Source organism: Chiloscyllium plagiosum, chromosome 10, assembly GCF_004010195.1.
Source record: "Chiloscyllium plagiosum isolate BGI_BamShark_2017 chromosome 10, ASM401019v2, whole genome shotgun sequence".
In the NCBI taxonomy this organism is placed as follows: domain Eukaryota; kingdom Metazoa; phylum Chordata; class Chondrichthyes; order Orectolobiformes; family Hemiscylliidae; genus Chiloscyllium; species Chiloscyllium plagiosum.
Genome location: NC_057719.1, coordinates 34,914,079 through 34,927,050, shown reverse-complemented (window position 1 = coordinate 34,927,050; position 12,972 = coordinate 34,914,079). Strand labels below are relative to the sequence as shown.

Genomic DNA, 12,972 nt, shown 5'->3' with positions numbered 1-12,972 from the left:
CTTCACAATCACCTGATGAAGGAGTGGCGTTCTGAAAGCTAGTGCTTCCAATTAAACCTGTTGGACTATAACCTGGTGTTGTGTGATTTTTAACTTTTCAAATAGAAACATTGAAAATAGGAGCAGGAGTAAACCATTTTGTTCTTCAAGCATGCTCTGCCATTCATGATGAACAAGCCTATTCCTGTTTTTCTCCTGTATTCTTCAATCCCATTAGTCCCAGTGTTTTCCAACTCCTCCTTCAAATCACAAAATATTGGCCCAGACTACGTTGTGGTAGTGAATTCTACATGCTCACCATTCTCTGGGTGAATAAATCTCTCCTCACCTCATTCTTAAATTACTTGTACCATATTCTTAGATCGTTTTGGACTCCCACTTAAAAATAGTTATGATTTAACTCAATCATAAGTAAGAACATTTTTTTAAATTAAAAGGTAGCTTTTCAGCATGCATTTGATCAAATTAATTAAATTCCCATCTTCGTTGCATACAATGGGAATTATGGGTTAAGCCTGTCCCAACAAATGAAAAGAGCAAGTCAGATGAGTTACTCAGCTGCAGGCTTTAACCTTACTGTCTAATACAATTTTGGGTTAAAAATATGGGACAAAAATCAATAAAACAAAAACAAAGTTAAAAGACTGTTTCTCTAAACTCAAATTTACAGAAATCAGTTCACAACTCCTGGTTACATTTTATTAAATTCTTAGTAAACATTTTTTGCAGCACTAATTCTTTTAAAACATTTTTATGTAAAATAAGCAATCTGATACAATTCTGACAAATACAGATTGGAATCATTGGAGAGTTGATCCCTGGTTTACAACAGAATTAGTAAATTTTCAGTAAAAGTAGCATAATCATCACAACTGGTATCAGAAATGTTGGTCAGGGGAGAAAAGTAATTTACAAGAGGTCCTACTGCTGAACAGTATCCCAGGGGGTCACTAATAGAAAGTACGTATATATGGACATCTAGATCATAGTTATGAAGCCTGTTGGCATTGGTTAACAGATTCACAGATGAAGAACATTTAGAGAAGTACTACATTTCTGCCAAGGGTTGGTTAAAGTATATGAGCATGGTTCAACACATTTAAAAGAGGAAGGACCGGACAACAAATTGAGACAAAGGGAAGAAAGGAAGGTCGATGTAATATCAAATTTACAATCTATTCTACAATACCGCTCAAATAAAAATCAGTGCTCGGGGTTACAGCATTATCTTCAAACCTAAAAGTAACAATGAGAAGAAACATTAAACCTGATTTTCATTATTTATTGATACTTTGTGTGGGTGCTGTGCTGTTGACTAAAGATAACACATTTGGCAAAGTTAGGCATAAAACAGGATAAATTGAATAAAAACATTTGAAAAACATAACATACTTCATTACTATATCCTAGGTCATCATATCCTCCGAAAATGTACATGATACCATTCAGACAAGCTGCACAGCTTCCTGACATAGGACGAGGAAGTTCTCCTTTCATTGGTTTCCTCTGCCTGTATTACAGGAACATAGGCAGGATATTTTCAATACATCACATAAATAATTATCCAAGCTCAACTACACAATGTAAGTTATTTAGCTCAAATCTGGATCAACTAAACCACCTGAAGATTAACATAAGGTGCGTAACTTGATTATTATAATGCACCTCCACAAAGAAAGTTATCAAATTACAAAATTGCTTTTAGTGGTACTTTCTATTTTATTTCTTCATTGATTTTCCTGACAACTGCAGCTGAAAGGCGAATGACCACAGTCCACTCAAGTAAAAACATTGGCTTGATGGGAGCATTCAAAAATTCCTTCAAAAGGGTAATCAAAAGACCTATGGATCCATGATTGGCCTGCTGAGTCACCTGAAAGAGAACCGCAATGATTGATAGCAGTTCATCCTAGAGTGAGGAGAAGCTCATAGATTTAGTGTGTACTTCAGCAAGTTGAAGGTTCAATCTATGCTGACACTTCTGTACCAGCTGAGTTGTTAAAATGCCTCCCTGCATGTCCTCTGAAATGGACATAAAAATACCATAGTATTTCTTTGCAAGAGCCTGCTTTTTTTTTATGATGCCCAGCTTTATTTATTCCCTAATCACATAAGTTATGAAGCACTGCATTTAAGTAGAAAGAACATGGAGAAACACTACAAAACAAAGGCTATAATTTAAAGGTGTGCAGCTCAGATCTGGGTATCCATATGTTAGTTATTAAAAGGTTGCAGGATAGGTACACGGTATTCCATACTTCAATATTAGGGGTGTACAATAAAAGAACAGGAAGGTTGTTTAACAGACCAATATCCATATCTTGAACTAGGGAGAAAAGACTTTCAAAGATTTACAAGGGCTTTATTACAAATCCTCAACCTCTTTCTTTTTAAAAAGAAAATCTGTTCATACACAATTTTACATATATCTGGGGCAGGTGGTATTTGAATCTGAAACTTCTGGCTCAATGTCAAGACATTGTCACTGTGCCACAGCAGTACTCCAAGAAACCAGCTTACAATTTTTTTTCAACCTGTTCAGACACATGTATGGAGCAGGTGGGACTTGAACCCAGATCTTCTGGCCCAGAGGTAGAGATACTTCCATGTTGTTGATAGCACCCTTAGCTGTGTCCAACCATCTCCTAAGCTTCTAACATTGCCCCCATCTGCCCTTCCATAACAATAACTTTCCCCGGCCTCACTTACATTCCCACCAGCCTTCACATTCAAAAGTTCATAAGCTGTCATTCCTATAACCTCAAACTGGATGCTATGATCAGACCAGACATTTTTCCAGACCTCAGTTGTCAGCATTCCAAACGGACCATTTCCTACAAGGTTTGTAACTCTGGTTGAAGTTTAGGGTGTAGGGTGTAGGTTTGCTCACTGAGCTGTAGGTTTGATATCCAGACATTTCATTACCTGGCTAGGTAACATCATCAGTGGCGACCTCCAAGTGAAGTGAAGCTGTTGTCTCCTGCTTTCTATTTATATCTTTCTCCTGGATGGGGTTCCTGGGGTTTGTAGTGCTGTCATTTCCTGTTCGTTTTCTGAGGGGTTGAAAGATGGCATCTAGATCTATGTGTTTGTTTATGACGTTGTGGTTGGAGTGCCAGGCCTCTAGGAATTCTCTGGCATGTCTTTGCTTAGCCTGTCCCAGCATTGATGTGTTGTCCCAGTCGAAATGGTGTTTTTTTTTCATCTGTGTATAGGGCTACGAGGGAGAGAGTCATAGCCCTACACATGGATGAAAAAAACCACCATTTCGACTGGGTCAACACATCTATCCTGGGACAGGCTAAGCAAAGACATGCCAGAGAATTCCTAGAGGCCTGGCACTCCAACCACAACGCCATAAACAAACACATAGATCTCGATGCCATCCATCAACCCCTCAGAAAACGAACAGGAAATGACATCACCACAAACCCCAGGAACCCCATCTAGGAGAAAGATATAAATAGAAAGCAGGAGACATCAGCTTCAGTTCACTTGGAGGTCGCCACTGATGATGTTACCTAGCCAGGTAATGAAACGTCTGGATATCAAACCTACAGCTCAGTGAGCAAACCTGCACCCCTGGACCATTTCCTCTCCAACTCAGAGTTCACTCCTCCATTCTCAACATTTCTATTGCAGGCCTGCTGCAGTATTTCAGCAAGCCGCAGCACAAGTTCAAAGAACGGATTTCATTTTTTGGGGACCCTGCAGTTTCTAGGACTCAACATCAGAGTTCAGTAACTTTTTTTTTAAAAACTCACCTCTCCATACACAGTCCTGTCGTGACATGGGGTTTTTTTTTAAACATAGCCAAACCTACTGTAGTACCTGAGAGCCTGGAGTGGGATACTCACTGGGCCCAGTGCAGAGGAGACGACCATACTATAGGAGGCTCGAGAAGTGTGGGATGGCCAGCAGTTGGCAGGCCAGAGCCTCATTCCTGAAGAAGGGCTCATACCCGAAACGTCGATTCTCCTGCTCCTTGGATGCTGCCTGACCTGTTGCGCTTTTCCAGCAACACATTTTCAGCTCTGATCTCCAGCATCTGCAGTCCTCACTTTCTCCCAGAGCAGAATAGGCCAGACAATGGTGGGAGAGTGTGTTGCTGGAAAAGCGCAGCAGGTCAGGCAGCATCCAGGGAACAGGAGAATCGACGTTTTGGGCATAAGCCCTTCTTCAGGAATGGTTCCTGAAGAAGGGCTTATGCCCGAAACGTCGATTCTCCTGTTCCCTGGATGCTGCCTGATCTGCTGCGCTTTTCCAGCAACACATTTTCAGCTCTGATCTCCAGGATCTGCAGACCTCACTTTCTCCTCAATGGTGGGAGAGTGGAGCAGGACAGCCGGCTGTTGGCGGCTGGGGCCCTGAACTGGGGGAATTGAGGCCCGGTGAGGTCAGCCTGTCACAGATGGCAGTCAGCAGGCTGTGACCCTGGTTAGTTCAGCACAGCCTGGTGGAAACCCTCCAGTGTGGAGTGACTGCAGGCTATGGAAGGACTGTAGTGTTATTCTTTTAACTTTATTTCTTTATTTTCCTCATTTATAGTGTGAAGAACTGTAATGTAGAGCTTTTAGTTTTTTTTTATTTCTCTAATTTTGTACTTAATCTATTTTAGTACCTAAGATTTGTAACTAGGTACTTTTTATCTAAGATGGCACTGCGTGTGGCGACATTGTATATTTTTCATTTCCTGTACTTGAGTACACAAGACAATAAAACCTAATTCTAATTCTATTCGTACCCACTCTCAGGCTTATTATCATGTTACATACTTGCTTTCAACACAGCCTACCCCTACTTTCATCTCATGATCACTTATTCAGCTTGTTTTTTTGTCATTGCCTATTATCAATAACTCTCGTTCGCGTGACCCTTTCATATCTCTCTCTGGCTCAATCTCCACCTATCCACTCACGTCCCACCAACCCCCAACCTTCAGGAGAAATACCACTTTTTCCTAGCAGCTATCAGGTCGGATGATGAAACACCAGACTCGAAACATTAACTCTGCTTTTCCCCAAAGACATTGCCAGATCAGCCAAGATGCACCAGCAATTTCTGATTTTGTTAAGAGACATGATCTCTGCACCATAAGAGCTCCTGAATGCAAGTCTTTGTTTCCTTTTTCATTTTTTTAAAAATCTGGAAGCGTTAACAACACATACATTTGAAGGTTTTATCCCCCAACATCAGTTCACCCATGGTATTTGTAAACAAGGTCAACTAGGTGGACCTCACAGAATGAGTTGCCAACTGGGGCTGTTAACCTAGGACAATCAGGAAAGCTCTATCTGACCAATATAACCAGAAGATTTAGAATCTCCTCAGTTTAGGGAACTGACTCTGTGCAGGCTGGTGCTATAGTCAGTATGTTACTGTTGGTTTCTGCTTCCTTTTTTTTGGGAGGGGGAAACCTGATTCCTGAACTGGCGTTCCTTTAATGAGGACTGATTGTTAAACTCCTGATGCACATAATGTGTTTCAGGTGTAACTCAGTTCTCATTAGGGGATTGTTGTTTCACTGGCTGGTTACAGCCTGTGTGTTACTCTTTTCTTTTTGAGAAAAGAGCAATGTTAATTTTGTGGTAGGGCTTAGCCTTTGGACTCTAGTTTCCTTTGTTTTTTGTGTAAGTGTCTTCACTGTTTTTGGCGGTTGGACTGAGCCCTTGTGGAAGACATACATTTCACCAGAGGAGCTGTTCCTGTGGAGAGGCCTAGCCCTGGGACTCTGAAGATTGAATACCTGTGTGTGTGCTGGGAGGTGAGCACTTGCTGTATCCTGGAGTTTGGGTGAAGACCTTGCCTTCAGGAGTGGATCAAACCCCTGTGAGTTAACTGCACCTGTACTATGTTCCTGTGAGTGGGCCTGGTTTCCAAAGGCTGAGCCAGGACTCCATGGAGACTGAACACCTGTGTGCTGTGTATTTACTGCCTTCGGGAGTGGACCCTGCCCTTGGTTGTGGACCCTGCAGTTTGGAGTGGACTCCATTTTGGACAATGCACCTCGTAAACTGGAGTGGACTCCATTCCTGGGAATGGATTCTATATTTTGAAGACTCTATATATTTGGACTGTGGACCAGAAAGGACTGTTTTTACGTAACTAACTGTTTTGTGTTGTTTGGGTCTATCACCTGCATTGTCTTGTGTCCCTGGGTCTGGCAGGTCTTACTGTGAGCTGGGAGGTTCATGGGCCGTTCTGAAAGCTGTCACCTCGAGAGCCGGAGGGTGGGTAGGCCATCCTATGAACCTGAACGTTGGTAGGCTGTCCTGAAAGCCAGAGGGTGGGTAGGCCACCCTGATGCCAGTTGCCCAGAGAGCCAGATGGTGGGTAGGCCGTTCTGAGCGCTGTCATCCCGAGAAGAGGTAATCGGGACGGGCTGGCCTAGAGGTGGTCGAAAGGTGTGTCAGAGCAGCTGAGAGCCAGAAGGTGCGATGGGGCAGGCTGAGGTCCGGAAGGCTTGTGGGCTACCCTGCACGTTGTCGTCCCAGGGAAGGGGACGGGCTGTCCTAGTGGTGGCCAGAAGGTGTGCCAGGATAGCCCACTGGCCGGAAGCGCATCAGGGTGGGTGAGAGTCGGAAGGTACGTAGGGGCGGGCTGCCTTGGAGTGGTTGGAAGGTGGGAGGGACAGGGGCTTGCTGGGTCTGTATTGTATGCACTTTTTTAAAATGTAATTGGATTGTCCTTTTATATACAAATGTCACTGTCACTTATATGCGAAACTGGGACTTAAGGTTTGTCCTCATCTCCCTGTAAACTGGTTGAACGGTAGGGTTTGGGGCCTAGCTTTGCTGCTCCTCTCCCTTATAAAATTGCTGTTGTATACAGCTGTAAATGTTAACTTTTTTTTTTGTAAATTGTTTTGTAATTTGTTTAAAAGTATTATAACCAGAAGGTTGAAAACCTCCTCAGTTTAAGGAACCGACTCTGACTGGGCCAGTCAGTGTGTTACTGATGCTGTTGGTTTCTGCTTTTTTTTTTATTAAAAAGGGGGAAAACCCGATTCCTGGACTGGCTGAATTATATAGCTAGTTTGTGAACTGGTATCCCTTTTTTTATTTTTCTTTTCTTTCTGCCAATACCTGCGCACACACAACATGGGTGTGAGACACAGTGAAAGACAACAGGTGTACCAATCTTTATTCAATTTCCCCCACCCAGAAAAAAGAAAACACCCAAGTGGCCAGTGACAAGCAATGGGCAATGCTGCGTGATCAAACAGTGAAGGGGAGGGCAGGGATTAAATCAAAATAGAGTTGGAGGGGGAAAATAATGCACTCCACTCCCTGCGGTGCCCACCTTTCCCTGAAAATCTCGTGTGCTCCTTCTCAAGGGACACCCGCGTAAAGGGGCAGGCAGTCGGCCATAACAACTCCCTCCATGGCCTGCTGCCTGTACCTGTTTATAGCCAATTTGGCCAGGCCCAGGAGCAGATGCAAGAGGAGGATAACCTAACTTACCCACCCCCTCCCCACGAGGTGCCAAAGATCAGGAGCATGGGATTGAAGTGCAACCAAAAACAGAGGAGATGGTCTTTAAGGAAACCGAAAAGGGGGTACAAGTGACGACATCCAATATATACATGGTCCATAGACTCCACACCACCACAGAAGTTGGGCAGGGAGTCTGTGACCCACCGCAATCTGCTGTTGCAGGGGACAACCACCTCCACCCCAGATCCCTGAGAGAAAGGGGGAGGACCCCTGCATAGAGATCCCTCCAATGGAAATCCCCACCGCCTGGTGGTAAATGGGCACTCCAAGGAGTGTCTGGGAGGTGGATGAGGTGAATGGTATACAGTAGTAGTCAGCACAAGACCCGCCGTGATACAGGGGACAAACGTAAAATTCCGGAGGCGGCTCAGGTTGTGGGGCACAGGTTCCTGGGGGAAGTATGGAACCTTGGGGCCAATGCGAAATTCCTCAGACCTGCCCTCCCCACTTCATACCGGGTGCCCAAAGATCAGGAGCAGGGGAATTAAGTGGAACCAAAAACAGAAGGATTTTTAGAAAATCAAAAAGAGAGTGCAAGTGACCACACCTAATATATACATATACATGCAGTTGGGCTGGGAGTCTATGAACCACCGCAATCTGCAGTTGCAGGGGACAGCTGCATGTAGCACCCTCCATCCCAGAGAGAAAGGGGGAAGGACTCCTGCAGAGAGAGCCCTCCACTGGGGATCCCCACCACCCCGGTGGCAAATGGGTACACCAAGGTGTATCCGGGCAGTGGGTGAGGGAGAAGAGGTGGACAGTGTGCAGCAACAGTCCATACAGGGCATGCTGTGAAACTTCCTTCAAAAAAGGGACAAAACTAAAATTCCAGAGATGGCTCAGGTTTCCAGGGCCTTGGGGCCAATGTGAAATTCCGTCTGGGCAGGGGTGAGCGCAGACTGGATGCCACCACACACCTGAGCATCGGTCAACTGGTGCACTACCTCAGGTCCAAGCACAGCTATTTTATGGCGTCAAAGGGCAGTGGCCACGAACCTGACGTTTACCGCTACCCTGCTCACTATGTCCTGTGGCAGCGTCCAGCCCAGACCCCCACCACCCAGTATTCCTACAGGTGGCCTGAAGGTGTGTCAGGGTGGACCGAGACCTGGATGAGACACGGTGCAGCGTGAGAGAGGAAGGGGCATATGGGCGGGCTGCCTTAGAGTGGCTGGTAAGTGGGAGGGACGGGTGGGTTGTTGCGAGGTGGGGGAGGGTCTGTATTCTATGCATTGCCTCTTATCTAATTAGATTGTCTTGTATGTGTTACTGGGACTTCAGGTTTGTCCTTATTTCCCTGAAAAACTGGTTAAACGGTGGGGTTTGAGGTCTGGCTTTGTCGCTTCTCTCCCTTATAAATTTGTTATTTATCTGTAAACATTAGCAGCTGTAAATACTGTACTGTTTAATAAAATAAAAAAAACAGGAGGATCAGTGGTTCTGTTCGTTCACAGGAAGCTGGACCACTATCAAGTACAATGCATGTATAAGTAAAAAAAGTGACTTGGTGATAGAATACCAGCTGAGTTAGTTCAGTACTTTTCACCTATTATCCTCCACCACTAAATGAGAGTTTTCCAATTAATCAAATTACATCCAATATTATCACACACCTGAAGAGCTAGATCCATTGCCAGATCACTTATATCAACTTTATGTATTATCCAACATTAACAGCACCTGTGTTTCCAACTGTTCACTATATGGCAGAGCCCATTGAAGGGCAATGTAATAACACAAAGAAATGAGAGGTAGGAGAGGAGGGAGATCACTAAATCAAAATGGAGTTAGGGAGGGGAGACAACAGCCTCTGAACCCAGGTCTCATCTACAATGTCCAATAAGCGTCAATGTTCTCTGAAGGTTTTGGCACTTAAGGAAGGAAGCTGTTGTGGCACAGTGGTAGTGTCCCTAACCCTGAACCAAGAGGCCTGGGTTCAAGTTCCACCTGCTGTAGTGGCATGCTATAGTGTCTCTGAACAGGCTGATTAGGAAAAATAAGTTATTTCTTTTCGATGACCCTTAAAAGGAGAAAGCCCCTTGTCGTGCAATGATAGTGTCCATACCCCTGAACCAGCGGGCCTGGGTTAATGTCTGACCTGCTCCAGCCTTGTGCAATAACATCTCTTAACAGGTTGGATTAGAAAGTATCTTGACCTTTCAAAGGAGGGCTATTGTGATGCAGTGGGAGTATACCTTCTGCTGGATTGAGAGATCCAGATTCTTCCTGCTCCAGAGTATTTACTGCATCTTTGAACAGGTTGATTTTAAAAACAGGTTCACAAAAAAAAAAATTGTGGTGCTTTAAATTGGAAGTATCTATTTTTTCAGTTTTTATAGAATGTATGTTACACTGTAAAAGCCGATTATCTGTGTAACATTTTGCTTCTAGTATTTTTTCAGTGCCTTTTGCATAGAGCACATTTTCGAAAATGTTAAGCAAATAATATCAACAGCATCAAAGGCATCTAGAGTTTTAGGGATAAATGTCATACAAACCAGGAACAAGAGGAGGTCACTCAGCCCTTAGAGTATGTTCCTTCATTAAACACAATTACGGTTGATCCAATTTTGATTTGAACTCTACATTCCTGTGCATCACCGATTATTTTTCATCAACTTGACAATCAAAAAACTCTATCTACCCCTGCTTTAAAAATATTTAAAGTTTCTGCATCCACTGCTTTGAGGAAGGGAATTCCAATTAGTCACCATCTGAGAGAATCCTTTTTCTTCAATTGACTTAAGGGTTTACCTATTTTATTTTTAAACTATGACCCCTAGGTCGAGATTCTCCCACAACAGGAAACAACTTTTCCACATCGACCTGATCAAGTACTCTTAGGATGTTTGACGTTTCAACTTGTGGCTTTTCCAAACTCTAGAGAATACAGGCCCAGCCTTCCCTCACAAGATAGTCCACTGATTCTAGTTATTAATCTAGTGCACCCTCAGTGTGCTTCCAACACATTGAGAACATGTGGAGTACTGGTACTAATGCTTTTGATAACCTCCCTCCCTTCATTAAATTCCCCCTTGCAATAAAACATAACATTCTATTAGCTTTCTTGACTAACTGCTGAACCTGAATATTAACTTTCTGCGATTCATGAACAAGGGACAAAGATTTCTGTCACAAAACTCTGCAACGTCTCACCATCTAGATAAAATGCTTTTTAATTCTTTCAATCAAAACTGACAAGTTTTCACTTACCCACATTATACTCCATTTGCCAGGTTTTTGTTTACTCAACTAATGTATCTATATGCCTTTGTAGGCTCTTTATATCCTCTTCACAACTTGCTTTCCCCACTATCAATGTGTCATCAGCAAACGTTATGTTTGATCCCTTCATCCAAATCATTTATATAAACAACATGCAAAGAATTGAGGTTTCAAACTCTGTGGCACACATCACTTGTGATATTCTGCCAGCCTGAAAAAGACCCATTTTACTCCTACTCAAGTACAACACATTCACTGGTTCCCTTTATTCACAGAACAAGTTGCTTCTCCAAGAACTCCAGTAAGTTAGTTAAACAATTTCCTTTTCGATTCACTCATGGGACCCCTGTCACTGGTTGGTCAATATTTATTGCCTATTACTAGTTGCCCTTGATCAGCTGGTGGTGAGCTGCCTTTTTGAACAGCTATTGTCCATATGTTGTAGGTAATTCCATTTGAGAGGAAATTCCAGGATTTTGATTCAACAACTGAAGGAATGGTGAAATGTTTCCAAGTAAGGATGGTCAGTGGGGATGGAGGGGAACTTGCATTTAGAAGGACACTGGCCAGATACATGAGAAAACCACCAAATGCAAGTGGTCAGGGGTTTGGAAGGTCTTGTCAAAGGATTTTTGGCAACTTTCTGCAGAGAATCTTGTAGATGTATACACTTCTGGTGTTAAGCATCAGATGGTGCTAAGCAAGCAGGCTGCTTTGTCCAGGATGGAGTCAAGCTTCTGGAGTGTTGTTGGAACTGCACTCATTCAGGCAAGTAAGGAGTATTCCATCACACTCTTAACCTGAGCCTTGTAGATGATGGACAGTCTCTGGGGAGTCTGGAGGAAGCAAGTTACTGACTGCAGTGTTCCCAGCCCCTGTATTTATATGGAGGGTCCAGTTGAGTTTGATTAATAGTAACCCCAGAATACCAGTTGTGGGGGATTCAGTAATGGTAACATATTGAATGTTAAGTGTTAGTGGTTCAATCGTCTCTTCTTCAAAACACAGTCATTGCTTGAAATTTGCGTGGCATTAACTTAATTACAACTTGTCAGTCCAAGGTGGAGATTGTCCAGGCCATAGACTCAATCATACAGCGTGGAAATAGATCTTTTAGTCCAACTTGTCCACGGTGACCAGGCATCCCAATCTGACCCAGATCCATTTGTTAACATTTAGCCCATATCCCTCTAAACCCTCCCTATTTATATACCTTTCTAGATGCCTTTTAAAAATGTTATAATTGTACCTACCTTCACCAATTACCCTGGCAGCCCATTCCACATATGCATCACATTCTGTGTGGAAAGGATATCCCTCAGACGCTTTTTAACTTTTTCCCCCCTTACCTTAAACCGATGTGTTGGAATCCCCCACCTGAGGTTTTGTTGCATTTGAACATGGACTGCCTCAGTAGTGGAGGAGTTGCAAATGGTGCTGAATACTGTGCAATCAATCAGGATTACATCTGACCTTATGATGGAGGGACTGCCCTTGATGAGGAAACTGAAAGTGGTTGGATCTAGGACACTTTACTGGAACTCCTGCAGAGATGTCCTTAAGTGAGACGACTGACCTCCACAGCCACAACTGTTATCCTACATGCCAAGTCTGACTCCATCCAGAGTGTTTGTCTCGATTTCCACTGATTCCAGCTTTGTTCAGGCTCCTTTGAGAATGTGTACAGGGTATGAACAGGTAGGTAAAGAGTTAAGTTTTGAGTTTTTGTGAAACAAGAGGTTCAGCTAAACATGACTCCAATCAGATGAGACTTGCAGTTAACAATGGGGTGCTGGAGGCAAGGGTAATGGATTAACAAGGTGGAAAAGCATTCATTATGTAGTCATTTAACAATATTGGAAGCATTTAAAGATGTAGAGTCAGGTTAACAAGGTGAGAAGTATTTATTATGTGAAACCAGTTAAGATTAAGAACATTCATTGTAACAGCAGATAGCTTAGCCTTTGTTATTGACACTCGCTGATTGGATGACCGTTACAATCAATCAATGTGTACGTTGCCATGTCTGGATGCTCCTCCCTGCTATTTGAGAGAGAAGACCGTGAATTCATGTCTCTTTGCACATGGGCGATTGTTCTCTCTTCCTCCACAGCCTGGAATCAAGATGAAGGAGGTAAAACCATACTATGTCTGAGCATTTTGCTTTGACTAAAGGGGGAACGGGACGACAATATTGACCAGGTTGGCAGGATCCAAATGAACAGTTACGATCAGACTGTGTCAGCAG

At 43.3% G+C, this 12,972-nt stretch overlaps 1 protein-coding gene across 8 annotated transcripts in view; it reads right to left on the bottom strand.

The window, feature by feature from the left end:
• The window catches only part of LOC122553506 (kelch domain-containing protein 1), a 90,210-nt gene that overhangs the window by 47,792 nt on the left and 29,446 nt on the right, over window positions 1-12,972 (bottom strand). For all 8 annotated transcript variants that reach the window (XM_043697371.1, XM_043697366.1, XM_043697368.1 and 5 more), the window contains one exon: window positions 1,393-1,510. In XM_043697371.1, the coding sequence (XP_043553306.1) occupies window positions 1,393-1,510 (118 nt within the window). The remainder of the gene's footprint in view (window positions 1-1,392; window positions 1,511-12,972) is intronic.